Here is a 25044-nt window from a genome sequence, read left to right on the forward strand (position 1 = left end):
TTTCATGAGTCAAAATCCTGGAATTCCCGACTTAACTGCACTTGGGGTGTATCTCCAACACATGCAATGCAGCAGTAAAAATAGACATTTCACCACAATCTTACCAATGACTATCAGGGATGGACAATAGCCCATATCTAAGGAACAAAAAATGATGTAAAGATTCAGTGAATAAAACCAGTGCACAGTGCAGCAATAAATATATGATGTTACAAGGTCAATGTTTGTTTTCAGTGTTTGGGAAATTGAATTACCAAGATTTGTGGTGCCAAAACAAACTTTTTTCTTTTCTATATTATGGTGGAAGCACAGTTATTCTGAACTTTTTATTTGTTTATTTTTCTAATTTGTTTCTATGATTTAGTACTTTCAAATTTCAGTAATGCTGTACCATTTATTTATTTATTTTTCTAATTTTTTTTCCCCTAAGGATTTGTATTCAAGAATCCGTACCTACATACCTAATGTAGCTAATTCAATTCAATTCAATTCAGCTCAAAAAGAATCTGAATTATAGGCTTACAGAGGTCTTGTGTCCCTGTTCTATCAGTAGATTTGAAAGGAAAGGACACATATTCTGGGCACCCATGGAATCAAAAGGCACAGCTTTGGTATATCATCTGAAGCACCAAGGACTCTTGGAATAAAAGTTCAGGCAAATTGTCATCCATGTTTCCTACATATGGTCAGTCCCAAACTAACTTAAGTGTTAGACTCTAGAAAGATGATTCTGTCTCTGGTCTGCATCAACACCACAAAATCAATTAAAGTTCTAAACAATTAATCCACTTACTTTGCTTGCAAAAATTTCATATTTTATTTATTAGTTGCTTGCTTTGAGATTTGAAAGCGATTTATTTCATCCACAAATAGATCATTATAATTAATGTGGTTCAATAATGTACAAACAAATTTGCAAAGTATCAATTTTGATATTGAAAATCTGCAACAAAAAAAGTTGGAGACATTCAACAGGCAGGCAGGCACACAACATCTGTTAAGAAAACACAAGCCACTTGACAGTACAGGTGCAAATCCTTCTGTTGAACTAATGTTTCTACCTAATGGTGTTACTTTGCCTGATGGACAGCCCTATCTGACTCCTGGTTTCCCAAGGTAATGCAATTGCAGTGCAATTCAAGAACAGCATTGTGTATATATTGTGCTACAGTTCTGCAGCATGTTATGTGTAGTTCAGGCAGGAGGTTTATGATAATGAATGACCAAACATTGATCATTTTGCATCCACAAAACATATAACACCAGTAACCTACAGTTTTAAAGAATGATTTTAACAGAGCGCACCCAGATGGGCAGCAAGTCTTACCAGTATCTTTTTAATCAATTCCACCCACTTACATATCAAGAACATCTTATCTAAAATTCATATTTATCACTGAATGTGTATCACTGAATGTGAATCACTATTACTGCAGAAAAATCTTTTACCACTTCTTGGTTTCAAACCATTTAGCTAAATGTTTTCAGTTATGAAGAAGGAAAGAAGACTTTACCAGTAAAAAGGTCCGCACAGTCTGTATTTTGTTTAGTTCCAAAAGTAGCCTTTGTGCTTTCTCCTGATTACTACAGTACTCATCATAGATAGAAAATCGATGTCTCTGTATTTCCAAGAAAAAAAACACTGTAAGCAACTCTTGTGAATTGTTGGTTAGTGCTGAAAAATATCCTGGTTAGTGTAGATAAAATCTCTGAACATACCAATTGCAACAAAATAGGTAACGTTGCCACTTCGCCAGAGAACTGTAGGTCTGGTCTCTCATTAGAGACAGGCGGTGGTTCAACCTGAGGTTCACCACACCTCAGGCAAGGAGCGAGATTGCGATGGTAGAAGATTCATGTTAACCTTAGTCAATGTATAAATGGAAACTATCCTATTGGTGTCTGCATCACAAACAGTCGTCCAGCCAACTGAGCTATCCAACCTGCAACCATTTACAATGCAACACTGGCAGCAGAATTCCCGAGTTAAATAATTGTTCAATAATAAAGGAATTCAAACAAGAACACAATTTGGCATTGCTTATTGCTGGAGGTGATGTAACTAGATCATGCAGTGAAAGGAAACAAAATTCAACACAGCCAATTGGATCTTTTGACACACCAAAATTCATGGGTATGGAGTTGTGATGGAGTGAGTGAACAATGACATTGTCACTTAGGCAGTTCAAATCCAAAGAGATGTCACTTGCTTTCTAAAGTGCAGGACTTACTTTCAAAAGGGGATAGTAACATAGTGATTCAATTTTGCTTGCTAGAATGACATACACGCTGCTACCTTTGTGGATTGATCCATGTACTAATAAGGCCCGAGTTAACATCAAGCTTCCATTCTGCTCCTCCAAACACCAGTTCCAAAGAATGGTTTGGGGAACTGTTCAGACCTGTCTAAAACTTGGCAGGGCCACTGGCCCATTGTGGTGACTAGAATGAGGGTCAGGTGGATCTCATTGACTATGAGATCCTTGATTGGGGTTGTTAACCTGGGCCAAGCAATGATCCCTGGCTGACAGATATAAACAGGAGATTCAGAGAGTCTCCTCACTCTCAGGACTGTATTTGACCTGGGTGGTCAGAGCCCATGTACTGTGCACGTACAAATAAAGGGACACTTAATGATGGGATATCAGCCTCTGTGCAGTTATTTCACTCATGAGCTAAAATACTGTGACTGTCATTTCAATCACAGTACATTATTTCCATATTCTGCGCAGTTTTCTACATAATACACACCTGGAGCCTTATTTTCCAGAAGATATGTAGAAAATTATCAATAAAACGGAAATAGCACAAGTTATTGTCATGTCACATGCTTAATATTCAATAAAACCAATCAAAAACATAGATTGTCACTGTCTTCCATCATCAAATCAAACTATGTTTAACAATAGGGAAAATTCACAAAATTTTATCAGGATATATTCATCACTCACCTCAAGATCATCAATACCTGCATAAAGGTCATATTATTTTTAAAAGCCTGTAAGGCACTTAACAGGAATTTGTATCTACAAAGCTCAAGCTACAATTTTGAGGTAGAATTATTTCCTGCCAGCATCACTGGTTGCAAGCACAGAAACCCCTGCTAATGAGAGCAACCTACTAGATTGTTGTATTAACTTAGAAAAGTTATGCTATATTTCTCAAATGGGAGACTATAACCTTTACTTTTATACAAAGCGTGATCAAATATTTATCTGCAGATTTTATTGAACATTTCAATATGCATCAAAAAAAACTATCAATTGTTTCTTTTTATATTATTTTCCTTAACTAGTGATTTTTTTTTAACTTTGTCCATGGAATGGCAGGTACAAAGCACATTTCTTTCAGAGTATATTAGCAATGCTAGAGACTGCCAAGGGAATTGACAGCTTCTAATATTTAGGTATCTCCATCTTGGGGCAAAAAATTGCAGTTACATATGTGACTGTAACATTGATGTCCCAGTAAGGAGCAGATGTCAAACACTTATAGAGCTACAGAGTCAGACAGCTGTACAGCATGGAAACAGACCCTTCAGTACAACTCGTCCACGCGAACCAGATATCCTAAATAAATCTAGTCCCATTTACTGGCATTTGGCCCCTAGCCCTCTAAATCCTGTCTATTCATAGACCCATCCAGGTGCCTTTTAAATGTTGTAATTGTACCAGCCTCCACCACTTACCCTGGCTGTTCCTTCCATACATGCACCACCCTCTGTGCGAAAAGGTTGTCCCTCAGGTCCTTTTTAAATCTTTCCCCTCTCATGTTAAGCTTATACCCTCTAGTTTTGGACTCCCTAACCTTGGCTATTCTTCCTATCCACGCCCCTAAATTTTTTATCATTACTGAACTACAGAATGCAATCAACAGCTGTTTACAGATCTTTATGTTTTAACATGTCCTGCATAATTTATTGTTGGCCTTTTAGCAAAGCAAATGAAGCAATGACATTATTCAATACAGTTTTACATACACACACATATATACTGAATGCATAAAATATGTTTTTTCCACTAACAATACTGCTTATTGTAGTTAATCTACCTTCAATAGGAAGCTATGCTTTAACTACTAGCTCAATAACAGAAGAAAATATTGCAGTCAGTCAGTACAGCCAGAGTTACCAATACGTACAAACTGAAGAAAGCAGCTTCCCAATTCATGATGGGCACTAGGTTCAGGCAACAGACGCTCCTCAATATTACTCAGGAATTCTTTGTGCACAGCAAGTATGTCCTCAATATTGGAGAACAATGTCTGGAAGTAGACATCAGAAATCACATCGTGAACAAAGTCAAAGTGGTGGAAAATTATCCAATTGTATTATCAAATCTGGGTTACTTTCTGTGAAGACAAACTTCTAACAAAAAGCCCTAATTTTTCCTAACATCATAATCCCATTGTCCTCACACAGCCACCCCACAGACATGTTTCTTCCGAAACTTCACTGCAGACAGGAACTAATGTTAACATGCCCCATCAGTTTTCAAGCACACCACTGGCGTAGTGGTTCTCAGTTGTAAGAACACAGTCCACTTGTGACCACAGAGGACACCATAACAGGACTGATCCTATTCACACTAGAAACACATTTCAGTCTTTCAATGAACTATGAAAAAAATAGAAACAGCAATCCTTAGGTAGGTTTCTTTATACCTCCCTAGCCCAAAGGCTTCAAAAGACATGTTTTTGAGTCTATACAGCTGCCTTAGCTCACATGCATTCACTCCACATTGATAATAAGGAACCAATTATAACCTTATTGTGATCTTGAGTTCCTCTAATGCACTCAGGGTGAAAGTAACTTGACAGTCATACAGTCATGGAGATATGCAGCACAGAAACAGACCCTTCGGTTCAACTCGTCCATGCCAGCATTTGACCCATATCCCTCTAAACCCTTCCTATTCACATACCCATCCAGATGCCTTTTAAATGTTGTAATTGTACCAGCCTCCACCACTTCCTCTGGCAGCTTATTCCATACATACACACCCTCTGCGTGAAAAGGTTGCCTCTTAGATCCCTTTTAAATCTTTCTCTTCTCACCTTAAACCTATGCCCTCTAGTTTTGGACTCCCCCACCCTGGGAGAAGGCCTTGTCAGTTTACCTTATCCATGCCCCTCATGGTTTTATAAATCTCTACAAGGTCACCCCTCAACCTTCGCATCTCTCGGGAATAAAGCCCCAACCTATTCAGCCTCTCCCTGTAGCTCAAACCCGCCAACCCTGGCAACATCTTTGTGAATCTTTTGTGAACCCTTTCAAGTTTCACAACATCCTTGCACGCAGTATTCCAGAAGTGGCCTAACCAATGTCCTGTACAGCTGCAACATGACCTCCCAACTCCTATGCTCAATGCACTGATCAATAAAGGCAAGCATACCAAATGCCTTCTTCACTATATTATCTGCCTGGGACTTCACTACCAAGGAACTATGAACCTACACTCCAAGGTCTCTTTGTTCAGCAACTCTCCCCAGGACCTTTCCATTAAGTGTATAAATCCTGCCCTGATCTGCCTTCCCAAAATGCAGCATCTCGCATTTATCTAAATTAAACTCCATCTGCCACTCATCAGCCTATTGGCCCATCTGATCGAGATCAGTACCTCAATTCTGGGGATGTAGGCCTGAGAGAGGTCATTGATATTGGAGCTTGTACCCTGCCAGTGGATTTGCAAGATGTTGCCAAAGGTTTGCTGGGGTTACTTCTCTAAGGATCTGAGGTGCATTGCTATGCATTGTTCATGTCAATGGCTGAAACAGAAGGGCAGGCAACACTGTAGCTCTAGCTCATGAGCTTGGTGCCAGGTTTCAGATCTTTTCAGCCAGCACACTATTCCTCATATGGCCATTGGCCATTGTTAATGTCTTTAATATCTACTCTCACTGAAAGGAGGCTGCCAAGATATGAAGTATGAGGGCTGATTAACCTTTCGCTATTCTTTCTTATGCACTCTTACCTTAACAGTTTCTTCGGTCACATTCTTGTCAACTTTAGAAGCAACATGCTGCATCATTCGCTGCATAAATGCCTGATAAAAATAACATATTTGTGTTACATTATCTTGTCGTACAGATTGGAGACTGTAAAGACCGAGTTAGGTTCCTTCAGAAACAGCTTGCCCGTAAAACAACATGATTGTCGAAATGCTGCGCTGTACATGTGCAACACAGCTTTTCTAGCTGAAACAAGTTGCAAAATTAAATGAATCACTAAGTATAAAAGATGCTCAATACAGCTCTACAACAAACGCAACACTCAGTGCTGTCAAATTGTCAAAACTCCACCTATTGCAAACAGTGTCTGGTTCAGAGATCTGCTGGACCTGGACAACTATTTGCACTGACTGACCTACATACACATGTACTTACAAATTAGGAACACAATTAGACCATTCAGCCCTTCGAGCCTGTTCCATTTTTCAAAAAGAACTGAATCTGCCTAGACTGGATAACCTTTTCAACTCTTGCCTGTCAACAACCTAGCTACTTCTATCTTAAAACTTCGGAAGAGTGCTCCCAATGCATTGCAGCAGCACAGTGGCTCAGTGGGTTAGCACTGTTACCTCACAAAGCCAGGGGGCTGGGTTCAATTCTACCCTCTGGCCAATAGCTTGGGTGGAGTTTGTATGTTCTCCTCATGTCTGCATGGGTTTGCTCTGGTTTCATTCTACAGTCCAAAGACATGTAGATCAGGTGGACTAGCCATGCTTATAGTGCCCAGGGATGAGTTAGCTGTGGAGAAAAAGTAGGGTAGTGTGGGCAGGTCTGGGTAGGATGCTCTTCAGAGAGTTGGTGTGGACTTGATGGGCCAAATGGCCTGCTTGTTTGCTGTAGGGATTCTGATTTTAATGCCCCATTTGCCAGCATTTGGCCCATATCCCTCTAAACCCTTCCTATTCATATACCCGGCCAATCAAATAACTGAGGTTGTAGACTTGCTCGCCAAGTCACTGTGTTTGGTTGTAGACATTTCTTCACCCTGCGAGGTAACATTTTCAGTGCACCTCTAGTGAAGCATTGGTATTCTGTCTCGCTTGTTATTTATATGCCTCAGTTTGCTGGGATGGTTGGCATTACTTCTGGTTCTGTTTTTCAGTGGTTTGTATATCGGGTCCAGTTCAATGTGTTTGTTGATGGAGTTCCAGTTGGGATGCCAGGCCTCCAGAAATTCCTGGCATGTCTCTGTTTGGCTTGTGCTATCATGGTTGTGTTGTCCCAGTCAAATTCATGTCCTTCTTTGTCCATGTGTATTGAGGCCAGTGAGAATTGGTCATGTCGCTTGGTGGCTAGTTGGTGTTTGTGTATCCTTATTGTCAGTTTCCTTCCAGTTTGGCCTATGTAAAGTTTCTCACAGTCCTTGCATGGTATTTTGTATGTTACGTTAGTTTTATTGGTTGTGGGTATGGGCTCCTTTATGTTCATCAGTAGCTGTCGCAGGGTGGTTGTTGGTTTGTGGGCTACACTGATACCTAGGGGTCTGAGTAGTCTTGTGGTCATCTCTGATATGTTTCTGAAGTATGGGAAGGTGACTAGTGTGTCACAGCAAGAAGACACCACACAGCCAGACACACCAGATGGTCTGGTTGGGATGCTCTTTGGACGATGGGCTGAATGGCCTGTAGGGATTTCAAGTGGAAAAGGTAGTGCATTATTTAAGAGTGACTTTATTCTTCATCTGGATTGGGAAAGTCAGATTGGCAGAGTATCCATGAGAAAGAGTTCATTGGCAGCATTCAGGATTATTTCCAAGAACAGTATGTAGTGGATGGATCTGGTGATGTGTAATGAGGCAGGTTTAATAAAGGATGAAAGAGTAATAAATCCCCTCAGAAGCAGTGACCATAACATAATTGAATTTAACATTCAGTTTCAGAGGGAGGAATTTTGGATGGAAGCACCGCTAAACTTAAATAAGGAATGAGGGTTGAGGAACACTGGCAGACATTTAACAAAATAGCCCATGGCTCACAACAGACATATTCCAGTGTGGAAGAAGGATACTAGGAAGGGGATAAATCAACCATGGTTAACCTTGGAAATTTAGCAAAACATCAAACTGAAAGGAAAATACATAATACGGCAAAAAATTGTAGTAAACTATAGGATTGGGAAAGATTCGAAAAGGATCGACAAAAGATGACCAAAAATATAAGAGAGGGAAAAAAATTAAGCTTGAGCAAAAACTTGTAAGTAATATCAATGCAGACAGCAAGAGCTTCTTTAATTAGAGTCATAGAGTCATACAGCATGGAAGCGAATCAGAGGGCAGCTGAGAGGGCGAATCAGAGGGCAGCTGAGAGAGCAAATCAGAGGGCAGCTGAGAGTCATCACAGTAAAACTCTGGGAGTTTTGCCACAGTCATCATGGTTGTACTGGAGACCTCCATAGGACATCCTCTGTGAGATGGTGAAGATGAGCAGTGAATCAGAGGGTGGCTGAGAGTCAGTTAGGGCAGTGGTATGCTTCTCTTGCAGGAAGTGGGACACTGTGGAGACGTCCCTGATGGCTATATCTGTGAGAAATGCACCCGGCTGCAGCTCCTGACAGAGCGTGTTACAGAACAGGAACTGGAGCTGGATGCTCTTGGGATCATCTGGGGTGCAGAGAACATCATCGATAAGAGCTATAATGAAGTGGTTACTCCTAAGGTGCTGGCTGCAGGTAGCTGGGTGACCGCCAGAAGTGGTAAATGGGGATAGTAGATGGTGCAGTGTTCCCCTGTGGCCATTCCCCTCTATAATGGGTATACCACATTGGATACTGTTGGAGGGGGGGGGTGACCTTTCAGGGGCTAGCAGCAGCAGCAGTCAGGTCAGTGGCACTGTGACCGGCCCTGAGGCTCAGAGGGAAAGGGTGCAGTCAGACAGAGTGATGCTGATAGGAGACTCAGTTGTGAAGGGGACAGACAGGAGATTCTGTGCCACAGAAGAGACACCAGGATGATGTGTTGTCTCCTGGGTGCCGGGGTCAAGGATGTCTCTGAGCGGTTGCAGAACATTGTGAAGGGGGAGGGTGAACAGCCAGAGGTCATTGTGCACATCAGTACGAATGACATAGGGATGGGATCCTGCGAAATGAGTACAGGGAGTTAGGTAAGTAGTTAAAAAGCAGGACCTCAAGGGTAGTGATCTCTGGATTACTCCCAGTGCTACATGCCAGTGAGGATAGAAATAGAAAGATAGGCCAGATGAATGCGTGGCTGAGGAGCTGGTGTAGGGGGCAGGGTTTTCAGTTCTTGGATCATTGGGATCTCTTCTGGGGTAGAGGTGACCTGTAGAGGGATGGGGTTGCACTTGAACCAGAGGGTCCAATATCCTTGTGGGGAGATTTGCTAGTGTTAACCGGGAGGTTTAAACTAATTTGGCAGGGGGTGGGACTTTGAATAAGAGAGTCGCCGTCAAGAAGTCGGGGAAAATACGTTAGCCATCAAGAGGAAGTTTACTATTCAGGATAGCCAGGGGTACAGTAAAGAGAGGGAAAAGACGTCTGGTTTGAAGTGCATTTATTTCAATGCACGAGGCCTGACTGGTAAGGTAGGTGAGCTCAGAGCATGGATTGGCTCTGGGGACTGGGATACACAGAAACGTGGCTGAGAGAAGGGCAGAACTGGCAGCTCAATGTTCCAGGATACAGAAGCTACAGGCGTGACAGAAGTACAAGTGAGCAAAGAGGTGGGGGGAGTTGCCCTTTTGATAAGGGAGCACATAACAACAGTGCTTGGAGAGGATATTCTTAAGGGGTCATCAAGTGAGGCCATATGGTTAGAATATGGAAACTCGAAGGGGATGGTCACTCTGGGGACTGTATTATAGATCCCCAAATAGCCAGAGGGTACTAGAGCAGCAGATGTGTAGAGATTGCAGATACCTGTAGGAATAATAGAGTAGTATTGGTTGGAGATTTTAAATTTCCCTGCATTAACTGGGCCACCCAGAGTGTAAAAGGCCCAGACGAGGTGGAATTTCTCAAATGTGACCAAGGCAGTTTCCTAAATCAATATGTAAAGGGCCCTACTCAGGAAGGTGAACACTGGACCTCCTCTTAGGAATAGAGGTTGGGCAAGTGACTGAAATGTCAGTCGGAGAGCACTTTGGGTCCAGTGACTATAACTCTTAGTTTTAACATAGTCATGGAAAAAAGATAGGACAGGTCCACAGGTTAAGGTGCTAAAGTGGAGCAGGGCCAATTTTGGGGACATTAGGCAGGATCTAGCAGAGGTCGATTGGGTGGGCCTGAAGAAAAAGGAACGGCTGGCAAATGGGAGGCTTTTTTTAAAAGTGTGATTTCAAGAGTCCAGGGACAGTATGTCCCTGTTGGGGTGAAGGGAAAAGCTGGCAGGTTTAGGGATCCCTGGCTGATGAGGGATATTGAGGTTCTGGTCAGGAAAAAGAAGGCATACATTGCGTTTCAGCTAATCGGGCTCAAGTGAATCTCTAGTTGACTATAAAATGTGTAGGAGCACACTTAAGAAGGAAATCAGAAGAGCAAAAAGAGGGTATGAGACAGATCTGGCAGATAAGGTTAGAGATAATTCTAAAAGATTCTATAGTTATATGAAGCGTAAAAAGGTGGCTAGGGAGAGAATAGGGCCTCTTAAAGATCAGCATTGCTGTCTATGTGTGGAGCCACAGGAGAAGCGGGAGATTTTTAATGAATATTTCTCCTCAGTGTTTTACTGAGGAGAGAATCATGGAGGCTAAGGAAATAAGGGAAGCAAGTGGGGATGTTTTGGACTTCTTGCACATTACAAGGGAGGAGGCGTTTGCAGCCTTAAAGCGCATTAGGGTGGATAAATCCCCTGGGCCTGATCAAGTCCATCCTCGGATGTTATGGAAGGCTAGGGAAGCAATTGCAGAGAGCCTTGCAGAGATTTTTTGCTTAATCCTTAGCCAGTGGTGAAGTTCTAGAAGACTAGAAGTTGGCTAATGTTGTTCCATTGTTTAAGAAATGTAGCAAAGACAAGCCAGGGAACCACAGGCCAGTGAGCCTGACATCAGTGGTAGGCAAGTTATCGGATAAGATACTGAGGGACAGGATCAACCAGTATTTGGATAGTCAAGGTCTGATCAGGGATAGTCAGCATGGATTTGTGCGCGGCAAGTCATGTCTGACAAAACTTTGACAGTTTTTTGAAGAGGTAACCAAGAGGATGGATGAGGGTAGGGCAGTGGATGTTGTCTATATGTACTTTAGTAAGGCTTTTTGACAAGGTCCTGTGAGTCAGGCTAGTCATGAAAGTTTGGTTGCACGGGATCCAGGGAGAGCTAACTAATTGGATTCAAAATTGGCTCAATGGTAGGAAGCAGAGGATGATGGTTGAGGGTTGTTTCTCAGACTGGAGGCCTATGAATGGTGGTCTGCCATGGCGTTCAGTGCTGGAACCTTTTGTTTTTGTTACTTACATAAATGATCCGGATGTAAATGTACAAGGCACGATTAGTGAGTTTGCAGATCATACAAAATTAGGAGGCATCATTGATAGTGGAGAAGGTTATTAAAAATTACAGAGGGATTTTGATCAGATGGGGAAGTGGGCTGAGAATTGGCAAATGCAATTCAATACAAATAAATGTGAGGTGTTGCACTTTGGAAAGTCAAACCAAGATAGGACTTACACAGTAAATGGTAAGGTCCTGAGGAGTGTTGTGGAATAGAGGGACCTAGGAGTACAAGTACATAGTTTGTTGAAAGAGGCATCACAGGTGGACAGGGTGGTGAAGAAGGCATTTAGCATGCTGGCCTTCATTGGTCAAGGCATTGAGTATAGGAGTTGGGACATTATGTTACAGTTGTATAACTTGTTGGTGAGGCCGCACTTGAAATATTGTGTACAGTTTTGGTCACCCTGTTATAGGAAAGACATAGTTAAACTGGAAAATATGCAAAGAAGATTTGAGGATGTTGCCAGGACTAGTAGTCCTGAGTTATAGGGAGAGGCTGGACAGGATAAGACTTTATTCATTGGAATGTAGGAGAATGAGGGGTGACATTATTGAGGTGTATAAAATCATGAAGGGCATAGATAAAATTAATGCATATAGTCTTTTTCCCAGGGATGGGGAATTGAAAGCTAGAGGACATAGGTTTAAGGTGAGAGCGGAAAGATTTAAGGAGGACCTGAGGGGCAACTTCTTCACACAGAGTGGTGTGTATATGGAATGGCCTGCCAAAGAACATGGTTGAGGCAGGTACAATAGCAATAGTTAAAAAACATTTGGATAGATACATGAATGGGAAGGGTTTAGAGGGATACTGACCAGATGTGGTTGATTCGAACTAGTTGAGTGGGCACCATGGTCAGCATGGACCAGTCTGGGCCAAAGGGACTGTTTCCATGCTGTATTACTCTGACTCTATAAACAGACCCTTTGATCTGACTCATCCATACCAACCAAGTTTCTCAAACTAAACTAGTCCCACTTGCCTGTGCGTGGCCCATATCTCTCTAAACCTTTCCTATTCATGTACCTGTCCAAATGTCTTTTAAATGTTGAAACTGTACTTGCACCTACCACTTCCTCTGGTAATTAATTCCACATATAAACCACTCTCTGAGGAAAAAGTTGCCCCTCAGATCCCTTTTAAATCTTTCTCCCCTCACCTTAAAAAATATGCCCCCTAGTTTTAAACTTCCAACCCAAAGGAAAAGGACTTGGCAATTCACTTTAACTGTGCCCCTCACAATCTTGTAAACCTCTATAAGGTCACCCCTCAATCTCCTACACTCCAGTAAAAATAAGAGTCAGCCTATCCAGCCTAAGCTTATAACTCAAACCCTCCAGTCCCAATTACATCTTGGTAATTACATCTTTTCTGAACCCTCTCCAATTTAATAATATCCTTTCTATAGCAAGGCGACTAGAACTGTACACAGTATTCCAAAAATGGCCTCAACGTCCTGTACAACTTCCACATGATGTTCCAACTCCCAAACTTCAACGGTCTGAGCAATAAAGGAACACAGATCTCCATAATGGCTATCAGATCGCATTCATAGAGATCTATAGCACAGGTAAAGGGCCTTTGGCTCATTGCATCTGTGCCAGTATAAAGCAACCATCTAACGAATCTAATTTCTGAAGAAGGGTCTAGGCCCGAAACGCCAGCCTTCCTGCTCCTCTGATGCTGCTTGGCCTGCTGTGTTCATCCAGCTCTACACCTTGTTATCTATAACGAATCTAATCCCAATTTTCTTGAATATTACACATTTAGATACAGAGCCTTTGGTTTTATCCAATTGTTGTCTTTGCAACATCTAGTCTTGACTCTTGGTGTATTCCTAGGTTATTCTCTGTCCCTTTCTACCAGGTCCTCCTGGATCTTCACTTCCCGTATTACTATTTTGTTTTCCTTCCTTGACATCCCTCTGGATGTGCTCTATCTACCCACACTTGATCCTTCACCCCTGTTGTTTAGGTTGGAGTCCTCTTCACTTTTTCAGTTCCATGTTTGCTAGAACACTGGTCCCAACGTTGTTCAGGTGCAGGCTGTCTCAATAATATCACCCCTGTTTCTCCCATGAACCGGAATCCACCTCCCACACTAGGCTTTGAGCCATGTATTCATTTCACAAATTTTATGGGCCCTTTGCCAATTGGTACATGGATCAGGGAAATCCAAAGGTTATTAGTCTTGAGGTACTGCTATTCAATGTGGTGGCTAGCTCCTCATACTGAACGAGCAGAATCTTTTCTTTCCCTTGTCCTGTCTGGGTCACTGGTACCCACATGGACCATGACCACTGGATCTAACATTTCCCACTTCAAGTTTCTGTCCAACCCTACGCAGATGTTCAGAATCTTGACTCCGGTAGGCAACAAAAATTGGGCCATCAATTATTCCATATTGTGTACACAACTTGTACCAAGATATTCAGGATGCGCAGTATGTAATAAAAACCGAAAGAACTGCAAATACTGTAAATCAGGAACAAAAACAGAAGTTGTTGGAAGCTCAGAGGTCTGGCAGCATCTGTGAAGAAAAAATCAGAGTTAACTGTTTCCCAAAGCCATGGGAAATGCAGGACTACAGGGACAGGGTATGGGGGGGGGTGGGAATGGGCTCTGAGTGGATGCTCTTTGGCGGGTCAGTGTGGGCTCAATGGGCCAAATGGCCAAATTCCACACTGTAGGGATTCTATATACTGGAAATGATCATCTCACACATGAAAGCCACAAGGAATCTTCTCCTTTAAAGATAGTAAATGGTTGATACCAAATGACGATTCCCATCCTGGTACATGCATTCAACAGGAATAATGGAAATGCAGTTTTATTTAAAATACAAGGATCACCACTCTCTGAGCAGTCTGGGATTTCAAAAGCTCAGCTCTAAAAGCTACTGATGACTTCTTGTGTGAAGCAAGACACTGTGTACCCTGAATATCTTGACGCAAGTTGTATCCATCAAGAGTCAAGACCATTTGCTACAAAGACGATCAAAGGACAAATCTAAAAGACCTGTGTTTAAATTGTTAATGGACTGGTAATGTAGGAAGAATGGTCGAGGGCAGGGGTTCAAATCCAGAAACAGAGCTAGTGGCATATAAGATGCTTCAACTGTTTAATTCGTACTCCATGTTGAACACCATTTGCAAACAGCAAGTTTAGCAAGTGCATTAAAGATACGCTGGGTTGGCAACTTGAAGACTCAAGCAAGAGTTCCTTAGTCCCACCACTCCTGAGGAACCTCGCTGACAGACTGGGCTTGTCAGTGCTGAAGGAACCAACAACAGGAGAAAACCTCCTTGAAATTCTCCTCACCAATCCACCATCACAACCATCACACTATCCTGATAGAAACAATGTTCAAACTGAGCACATGCTCAATTGCATTGTATGGCATTAGTACTGGACGAAGTGAGGGATTCCAAATAAACCTATCATCTCAAAACTGTACATCTATGAGAGACTGTTAGCCATCAGAATTCTGGTCAATCACAATCTTTAGCTACATGCCCTAGTATATCCCTCACTATTATTAAGTCAGGGACCATCCTTGGTTCACTAATGTCATCCAAGTAAACATGCCAAAAGCAACAGCAGGTGTACCTTAAAAAGTACTAACCTGAAGCTACACCACGAGTGTAATTTGCATGCCAAAAAGCAGAACAGGACACAATAAAGGGTAAAGTGTTCCCACAAGCAATGCTTCACACCAAAGCTCTACACTCCTGCTGTATCCAGTCATGAATTTTCGTGAACAATTAAACAACTCACTGAGGAGGAAGCGCCACAGATATAGTTGTAGAAATCTCCAGGTTGAGAGCTTAGTTGGGTCAAGCCTGTAGTTGTGAAAACTAAAAGGAAGTCCAAGTTGTGATAACTGGGAAGAAATCTATAGGCCATCAAAACTAGCAAAACAGATTTTTCATGATCCATCTATGTTCTCTCTCAGTTTCTATTGTTTTCAGTCAATTTTTAATCAATTTTTTTTTGGAAAAAATGCCTTGGGCAACTGAAATAGATGCAAATAAAAATCTGCATTTTTTTGAACTTCATGAAATATTAAATTAACTTTTGCTGACATCTTTTTTGATCTTTTGCTGTTTAGGTATTTGCTCATTTAGGGCAGAGAGATGGAAATTCTCAGTATGTTATGATTTATCTGCTGTACTCCCACAGTCATAACATGCATAACATGTTAATGATTTGTTTTCCCAGCATGTTGTGCATTTCTGTCTATAAACAATTTTATTTCTTTGCAGTTCCTCTTAGCCCATTAAAGTCAGATATTGAAATACAAATCCCTATGTGCTGTTTTGCTTGTTTATTCTGAGCTCAGAATCACAGATTTGTTACAGCACAGAAGGCCATTCAGCTCATAGTGCCTGTACTAGCTCTTCAAACAAACATCATTACCTAATGATGATTTCCTGCTTTCCCCAAATAACCTTACACACTATTCAAATTAGCATCCAATACCCTCTTGAATGTCTCAGCTGAACCTGCATCAGCCCCCCTTAGAGTCATAGAGACATACACAGATCCTTTGGTCCAACTGTCCATGCAGACTAGGTTTCTAGACTAAACTGGTCCCATTTGCCAGCATTTGGCACATATCCCCCTCAACCCTTCCTTCTCAAGTATCTGTCCAAATGTCTTAAATGTTGTAATGGTATCAATTTCTCTGGCAGCCTGTTCCATACACACACCAGCCTTTGTGTGAAAAAGTTGCCCCTCAGGTTCCTTCTAAATTCTTCCCCTCTCACCTTAAATCAATGCTCCCTAGTTTTGGACTCCCATATCCTGGGTAAAAGACTTTGGCTATTCACTCTATCCTCGTCCCTCATAATTTTATAAATCTCAATAAGTTCACCCCACAGTCTCTGACACTCCAGGATAAAAAAGCCCCAGGTTATCCAGCCTCTCCCTATAGCTCAAACCCTCCAGTCCCAACATCCTTGTAAATTTCTTCTTTACCCTTTCCAGCCCTCCTTATAGCAAGGTGATCAGAATTGAATCTGTATACACATTGTAAGCGGTGCATTCCATATCCTAACTAGTCACTTTGTGGAAAAAAAAATTTCCCACATCACACTTGTTTCTTTCGCACATCACTTTAAATCTATGCTTTCTCGTCCTTGTTTCTTTTCTGACTCCCTATCTACTCTATCCTGCTTGCTCAAGATTTTGAATACCTCTATCAAATCTCCTCTCTGTCTTCTGCTCTCTATGGAGAACAGTCCCAATTTCTTCAATCTACCATCACAACTGAAGTTTCTCATTCCTGGAACCTTTCTTGCAAATCACTCTGCACTGTCTCCATTCACATCCTTCCTATAATGTGACACCCACAACCAGACACCACACTCCAGATGAATACTCAAACAAGTGTTGTGTAAAAGTTCCTTACTCACTACTTTGCTCTTGTACTCTGTGCCCCTATTAATAAAGCCAAGAATTCTGGATGCTTTCCTTACTGCTCTCTTCATCTGTCTTGCCATCTGCAATGATCTGTGCACGTATACATGCAGCTCCCTCTACTCCAGCACCCCTTTTGGAATCGTACTCCCTATTTTATACTGTCTTTGCTGATGTGAGAATCCCGAAATAATGTAAACGGCCTGTCAGTTTTGTCTCAAAAGTTCAAATCATAGAATTTTACAGCACAGAAGGAGGCCATTCAACCCATCATGTCTGTACAGGCTCTTAAGAGAGCTATCCAGCTAATCCCACTCTCTAGCCCTGTTTCCATAGCCCTCTAAACTCATCATTTTCTAATATATATCCAGCTCTCTTTTGAAACCTCCTATGGAATCTGCCTCCACCACTCTCCCAGGCAACACATTCCAAATCCTAAAACCTCTCTGTGTAAGGAAGTTTATCCTCATCCCACTCCTAGCTCTCTTGCTGACAAACTTAAAATGTGACTCCTAGTTACTGACATACCAATTAGTGGAAACCTTCTTTATATCCTTCTGTATATCCTTCTTTTACCCTGTCAAAATTGTTCATAATTTTGAACACCTCTGTGCGGTGACCTCTTAATCTTCCCAACTCCAAGGGAATCAAGCCTAATCTCTAATCTCCCTTGTATCCTTAGGTGCCCAGAACTGAACACAATACTCCAGACGTAGTCTGACCAATGATTTGTAGAGGCTTTGCATTATTTCCTTGCTTTTTTCCTCTATGCCTCTATTTATAAATCAAAGGATCCTACAAGCCTTCTGAACAACTGTTTCAACTTGCCTGGCCACCTTCAGAGAACCGTGGACATGAACCCCAAGGTCCCTCTGCTCCTGTACTCCCCTCAAAGTTGTACCATTGAACCTGTATTGTCCCCATTTTTCTTCTACCAAAATGCATTATCTCCCATTTCTCTGCATTGGCATTCATTTGTCAGGTATCTGCCCATTTGGCCAACTTATCAATACCCCGCTAAAGTCACTCAGTGTCATCCTCACAGTCACTATTCTCCCAAGCTTAGTATTGTCTGCAAATTTAGAGACTTTGTACTTAATGCCCATTGCAAATTGTTTATACCAATCAGAAAAAGCAAGGGAACACCACCTTCAACATGTCTCCAGTCTAAGAAATACCTAGCTATACCTATCCTCTGTTCCCTATCTTTTAACCAGCTTCTAAACTGATGCTGCCAAGGTCCTATCAATCCCAAACATTTCTAATTTGATAACCAGCCTGCCATGTGACAAAGTATCAAATCTTTTCTGAAAGTCCAAATATATAACATCTCCAGCACTACCCTCATCCACTGTCCTGTGTTAACTCCTCAAAAAACTCAATTAAATTTGTCGAACATGGCCTACCCGTGACAAAGTCATGTGGACTGTCTGGTATTAATTTATTTTTCCCTAAGTATATCGTTATCTTATTCCACATTATGGCCTCCTTCAGTTTTCCCGCTATTGATGTTGAGCTGATAGGTCGGTAGTTTCTTGGTTATACTTTGCCCCTTTCTTAAACAATAGCATCGTATTTGCAATCCTCCAGTCCCTGGGACTAGTCCTGTGTTCAGAGAGACCTGGAAAATTTCTGTCAACAACTCCGCAATTTGTTCCCTTAGCTCTCTCGGTAATCGAGGATACATCCCATCCAAGCCTGGCCTATTCTCTACCTGGAGTGATGCCAGCCTTTTAGCCCCTCTTTATCTATCACTATATTATGCAGTTGCCCATTTTCAACTGGGCTATTGTCACCATCTTCTAATTTGGTAACAACAGAAGCAAAGTACTCATTTAGCACCTCTTCCACACCCATTGCTTCAGTGAACGTCTTATCCTACTTGGTCCTAATGGGCCCACTCTGTCTTTCACTAATCTTATACTATTAATATTTTGTCTTCTACATTTTCCAGCATTTGTTCTTGCAATAGTTGCTTGAGAGTTCACTTCAACTATTCTGTGAAAAAAATCAGCTTTTATCTTTCAGTGTCATATTTTGCCTCTCTGCTCTTGCCAGCTAATCTTTAGATTTTCTGCAAATATTTCAAGATGATCCTGCTCTCTGCAGCATCCCAAGAAGAAGCTAAAGATTCAAATTAAAGTCAAATACTGTGGATGCTGGAGATCTGAAACAAACACAGAAATTGCTGGAGAAACTCAGCAGGTCTGGCAGAATATGTGAAGAGACAAACAGAATTAACGTTTTGAGTCCAATCACCCTTCATCAGAATGGATAATGCTCCCTACTGATGTAACTATCTTTGTCACATGGATTTCCCTCTTTCTGAAGTCAGTTTGAATGGTGATACATTTCCCAGTCAGGATGCTGAGTGGCTTGGAGGGGAAATAGCAGGTAGTGGTGCTTCCATGTATCTGTTGCCCTTGTCCTTCTACATGGAAGTGGTCAAGGATTCGGAAGTATCTTTTTCTGCAGTGTGTCTTGTAGATGGTACACACTGCTGCTACAGAGCATTGATGGTGGAGGGCGTGGATGCTTGTGGATGTGGGGCCAGTCAAGTGGGCTGCTTTGTCCTGGATGGTGTCAGCCTCATGAGATTTCTTGAGAACCCAACCTGACTAGATTGGGAATTGTGAACCTGAACACTCAAAATCTATCTGAGGTCAATAAGGATGTTCAGCAGCAATTATGAAATAAATACACTGTAAAAGAGCCCATTGTACATCATCCAACATGGTGTAACATTTTCAAGGATTTTTGCAGCAAGCCTGTTCTGAAAAAAGGCTGGTTTTGTGAGGGTCGTGCAGCAGGTGAAGCCTGTAACAACACACTCAAGGAGGAATTGTACAATTGCCATCAGCAATATCTAGGTTTCTGCATTGAGTGAGCAGGTGCAGATTTCAGAAGTTGCTGTCAGTTTCAGAAAGCAGGTGAAGCCAAAACATTGTGTTTTCAAGATGGAGACAGATAGAGCTCTTGTGGCTAAATGGATCACAGGAGAGAGAGGGAGGGCGCGATTAGCGTATTGTGCTTGATAATCAGTCATGATCATATTGAATGGGAGAGCAGTTTTGAGGGGCTGAATGGCCTACTCCTGCTCCTATCTTCAATTCTTTGATTTATATATGAGTAACAAAGAAAATATATAATTTTGCGATCCTAGCTGCTATTGTTTTACACCCAGCCTTGTAACCAATCATGAGGAACAATGTGATAAAAACATTGTGGATTCAAATCATAAAATCAGTTGTGCTTAGTTACAATTTTAGTTTGTCCATCATGGCATCAAGCAGTGTGCTGATGAAAACCATCAGAGAATACGGATTGCCTCTCTCACAAGATGCTGAAAGCCATCATGAATATTTCAACAAAAATGTGGAAAAACAATTGATTTCCTTTCACAACAAACAATGACATTTGCTTCAGAAAAAATCAGTCGTAATCTCATTTACCAATTGATCCTCTTTATGTCACTGCCCTACTGACCAGACTCCCATGCCTGAAAATATGGCTACACTTGGGACCCTGGATCAATAAACACTCAATCTGGTTTTGAACAAATATCTTAGCAAGCAACTTGAAAAACGTCTCCTTTTGGAATTTTCATATATAACAGGTGATCAATCTACTCACACCTTTATTACATACCAGCTAAAATTGAAAATTGCCACAGTTTTCTCTAATACATGCTTTGGAATTTGGTTTTGCATCTGGCATTTGGAACAGACTTTTTCTTTGGGTGCACAGCCATCATTGAAAGCACCTGTATTTTTCTGCATCTACACTAGCTAAGTGGCTCATTTACTGCCTCAGAAGTGATAGTTAACTCTCTCATTTCCAGCAGACAGACGCACAAGACTTTAGACCCAATTCTCTGACCCAAACTCCATTAAAACACACTACCGCATTGGAAAGGAAGAACTCATTCCAAGATAGATGAATTAATGGCATAAATAGTTTGAAATAGTAATCATTACTGGGACATGGTTACAAGATGTACAAGTGTGCAAACCAAAAATTCAGGACATTGGATTTTTAGAACAGATCGGCAGAATGGAAAGACTGTAATGATGGGCTGGGACTTATATTGTATGAGCATAGGAGGTTGAGGCATGATCTTATAGAGGTTTATAAAATCATGAGGGGCATGGATAGAGTGAATAGAAAGGGTATTTTTCCCAGTGTAGGGGAGTTCAAAACAAAAGGACATAATTTTAAGGTGAGAGGAGAAAGATTTAAAAGGGACCCGATGGGCAATTTTCTGACACAGAGGGAGGTTAGTATGAGGAATGAACTGCCAGAAAAAGTGGTAGATGCAGGTACAGTTACAACATTTAGAAGATATTTAGACAGGTACATGAACAGGAAAGGTTTAGAGGGATATGGGCCAAATGCAGGCAAATGGGACTAGCTTTTTTGAGAGATCTGCTTGCCATGGATGAGTTGGACTGAAAGGTGTGCTTCCGTGCTCCATGACTCTATAATCTATATAAAAAGGCATCTCTGTTCCCCACCTTCAAACATGCCCATCAAGCCAAAACTCCCACAAAACACCCATCCCCAACCCCAATACTGATCTCAGGTCTTTCACGCTCATCTGTCTCGTAGCTCACCTTAACAGAGAAACAGCACCATTCCCACTTGCTGACCACCAAACTGCCTTACGTGGCCACTATTTAATATTGTAAACCATTTCTACCAAAGCATATCACTCTCTTTTCTTGAAGCACATTTGATTCTTACTCTATCTCCAAATCCATCCTTTTAATTCATTAAATGTACTCTGACCAGCCAAAGAAACAACTCTATGTCTGAATTTCTCCAATAAAGTTAGAGCCTTGCTACAGAACCGAACAGTCCTAATCAAAGTGACAAATAACTTTGTTTGTGGCTATACTGTATGCATTGCCAAGTTTCCCTTGTCTGCCTTTGACACAATCAAGCTTACAATCTTCATCCAATGTATTTTCCCTATTGTCCAGCTTTGAAAGTTTGTGCCCAATGTAATGACACAATCATAGTTAGAGAATCTCCAGTAAATTTTCTTTGGCCATGAAGCATGATTTTTCATTGAAGAATCTATCACATGTTCTCAACTCTTTTTCTCTAAGTGTGCAGCTACAAAAGACAGTGAAGGTGGCAAATGGTACATTGTCCTTCACAGTGAGAGGATTCAAGTACAGGAGCAGGGATGTCTTACTGTAATTGTACAGGGCCTTAGTGCCACGACACCTGGAGTATTGCGTGCAGTTTTGGTCTCTTTATCCAAGGAAGAATGTTCTAGCTATGGAGGGAGCGAAATGAGGGATACCAGAAGGATTCCTGGCTTGGACTGATGTATGGAAGAATTGGATTGGTTAGGGCTTTATTTTCAGAGTTCAGAAGAATGAGGGGGGGATGTCAAACAGGCCAATAAAATTCTAATAGGACCAGACAGGGCAAACACAGGAAGGATGTTCCTGATTACAGGGGAGTCCAAAACCAGGGGTAACAGTCTGAACATAGAAGGTAGGCCATTTAGGACTGAGATGAGGAGGCATTTCTTCACCTGGAGAGTGTTGAGTCTATAAATTCTCACTCACAGAGAAAGTTGAAACAAGTACAACAAATGTTTTCAGGAATGTGTTAGATGTAGTTAGATACAGGGAACATAAGAACTAGGAACAGGGGTTGGCAATTTAACCCATCGAGCCTGCTCCACCATTTGATACGATCATGGCGATCTCATCTCAAAGGGATCATAAGTGTATGGAGAGAAAGCGGGAACAGGGTACTGAGTTGGATGATCAGCCATGATCTCACTGAATGATGGAGTAGGCTTGAAAGACTGACTGGCCTACTTCTGCTCCTGTTTCTATGTTTCCCTTTTGATACTTTCATCCCTAATCATGGAGTCAGTCCAGTCTCTAAAGTATTCTCTACCTCTCCCATATCTGCCTCAGTGCTCTGTCTGCGTTGTCCATCTCAGAATTGTGGACGAATTATATTTCCTTCAGTTAAACATTGGGAAGACAAGAGCAAACATTTTCAGCTGCAACATGAATTCCAAAACCTGAATGAATTCCATTGTCCATATTCTGAGGTTAGACAGGATTGTTTTGCACCCTCAGTACCTTATGAGTTTCTGACCTCATATGCTCTTTATGTCAGTTCCATAACTTGACCATTTCCAATCCGCTTCAGAAAATCTACTGATGAAGCTCTTATCCATGGGTTGGTCACTTTCACTTGTCACAAGATCCACAACAAAGCCAAGATGTGTTGCGATGTGATTATCAGTAAAATTTTGCCATTCTTGACAAAACTAGAGGGCATAGGTTTAAAGTGAGAGGGGAAAGATTTAAAAGGGACCTGAGGGGCAACTTTTTCACGCAGAGGGTAGTGCGTGTATGGAACGAGCTGTCAAAGGAAGCTGTGGAGGCTGGTACAATTATAACATTTAAAAGGCATCTGGAAGGGTATATGAATAGGAAGGGTTTAGAGGGATATGAGCCAAAAGCTGGCAAATGGGACTAGATTATTTTAGGATATCTGGTTGGCATGAATGAGTTGGGCTAAAGGATCTGTTTTCATACTGTATGACTCTATGACTCTAAATGGAACTCACAATAAAGCCCACCATTTAAAACCTTCAAACACACTTACATTTGGAGCAGAAGTCAGCCATTTAAACCATCAAACCAGCTCAACTGTTTGGTAAGATTCACAGTTGATGAGATTCTGGGCTTTAATTTCTGTCTATCCCCTATATCCTTCGCCGCCTGTGACAACCAAGAATTTTTCAAACACAGCCTTGAAAATAGCCAACAACACTGCCTCCACTGCTCCCTCAAGAAGGGAATTCCTTAGAATCCCCCACCACCAACATCCTAGGTGTCACCATCAACCATAAACTGAAGTTGATTAGCCATATTAATACTGCAGCTACAAGAGCAGGTCAGACACTAGGAATTCTGCGATGAGTAACTCACCTCCTGACTCCCCAGAGCCTGTCCATCATTTCCAAGGCACAAGTCAGGGGTCTGATGGAATACTTCCCACTTTCCCAGATGAATGCAGCCCCAACAACACTCAAGAAGCTTGACACCATCCAGGACAAAGCAGCCCGCTTGACTGGCACCACATCCACAAGCATCCACACCCTCCACCACTGACGCTCAATAGCAGCATAGTGTACTATCCACAAGATACGCTGCAGAAATTCACCAAGCCTCCTTAGACAGCACCTTCCAAACACATGACCACTTCCATCTGCAAGGGTAGCAGATATATAGGGACACCACCACCTGCAAATTCCCCTCGGAGCCACTCACCATCCTGACTTGGAGATATATCACCGTTCCTTCACTGTCGCTGGGTCGAAATCCTGGAAATCGCTCCCTTACAGTATTGTGGAGGTACTGATACCAAATGGACTCAGCTCACTGTCACCTTCTCATGGCAACTGGAGAAGGGTACTAAATGCTGGCAAAGCCAGTGATACTCCTTCCGATGAACGAATGAATAAAAAAGCTAACAACTCAGACAGAAAACATTTCTCCACATCTCTGTCTGACGTGGGAAACCCTTCATTATTAAGCTGCAGTTTACATAGTTCCATAGTCACAGCTTCTCCTACAAAAAGAAACATCCTTGCAACATTCACCTTGTCAAGTTCTTTCAGGATCAATCTATTTCAAACAGAATACTTCTCATTTTTCTGAACTTCAACAGTACAGGCCCAACCTGCACAACGTTTCCCCATTAGTCAACCCTTTCCATCCTTGGAACAGTTGACTGAATCTTCTCTTCACTGCTACTGATGCAAATATATCCTATTTTAAATAAGACAACCAAAACAGTACCTACATACAGAATGCTCCCAATGTGGTCCCACCAATGCCCAATACAGCCGCAGCAAAACTTCCCTACATTTGAATTCCATTACCCCGGTAATAAATGACAACATTCTATTTGTGTTCCTAATCACTTCCTGTCCCTCCATATCAGCTTCTTGTGATTCATGCCCAGATCCCTCATACCTTAGACTTATGCAATCCCTCCCTATTTAAATAAAAGTGCTGCTTTGTTCTTGTTCTTGCCAAACTGGACAAGTTCACATTTTCCTACCATATATTCCACATGCCAATTTTTTACCCATTCTATATCTTTGCAGATTCCCAAGGTC

The 25044-nt window shown here is 41.7% G+C and overlaps 1 protein-coding gene across 3 annotated transcripts in view; it reads right to left on the reverse strand.

The window, feature by feature from the left end:
- Positions 1-25044, reverse strand: part of prex2 (phosphatidylinositol-3,4,5-trisphosphate-dependent Rac exchange factor 2) — a 248085-nt gene that overhangs the window by 190014 nt on the left and 33027 nt on the right. For 2 of the 3 annotated variants that reach the window (XM_048596382.1, XM_048596381.1), the window contains exons 2-4: positions 5973-6044; positions 4141-4263; positions 1515-1619 (exon numbers count right to left, since the gene is read on the reverse strand). In XM_048596382.1, the coding sequence (XP_048452339.1) occupies positions 1515-1619; positions 4141-4263; positions 5973-6044 (300 nt within the window). Of the gene's footprint in view, positions 1-1514; positions 1620-4140; positions 4264-5972; positions 6045-15081; positions 15194-25044 lie in introns of those variants that run through there. The other variant, XM_048596383.1, reaches the window with a different exon arrangement.

This window comes from Rhincodon typus, chromosome 4 (assembly GCF_021869965.1).
Source record: "Rhincodon typus isolate 14 chromosome 4, sRhiTyp1.1, whole genome shotgun sequence".
NCBI lineage: Eukaryota > Metazoa > Chordata > Chondrichthyes > Orectolobiformes > Rhincodontidae > Rhincodon > Rhincodon typus.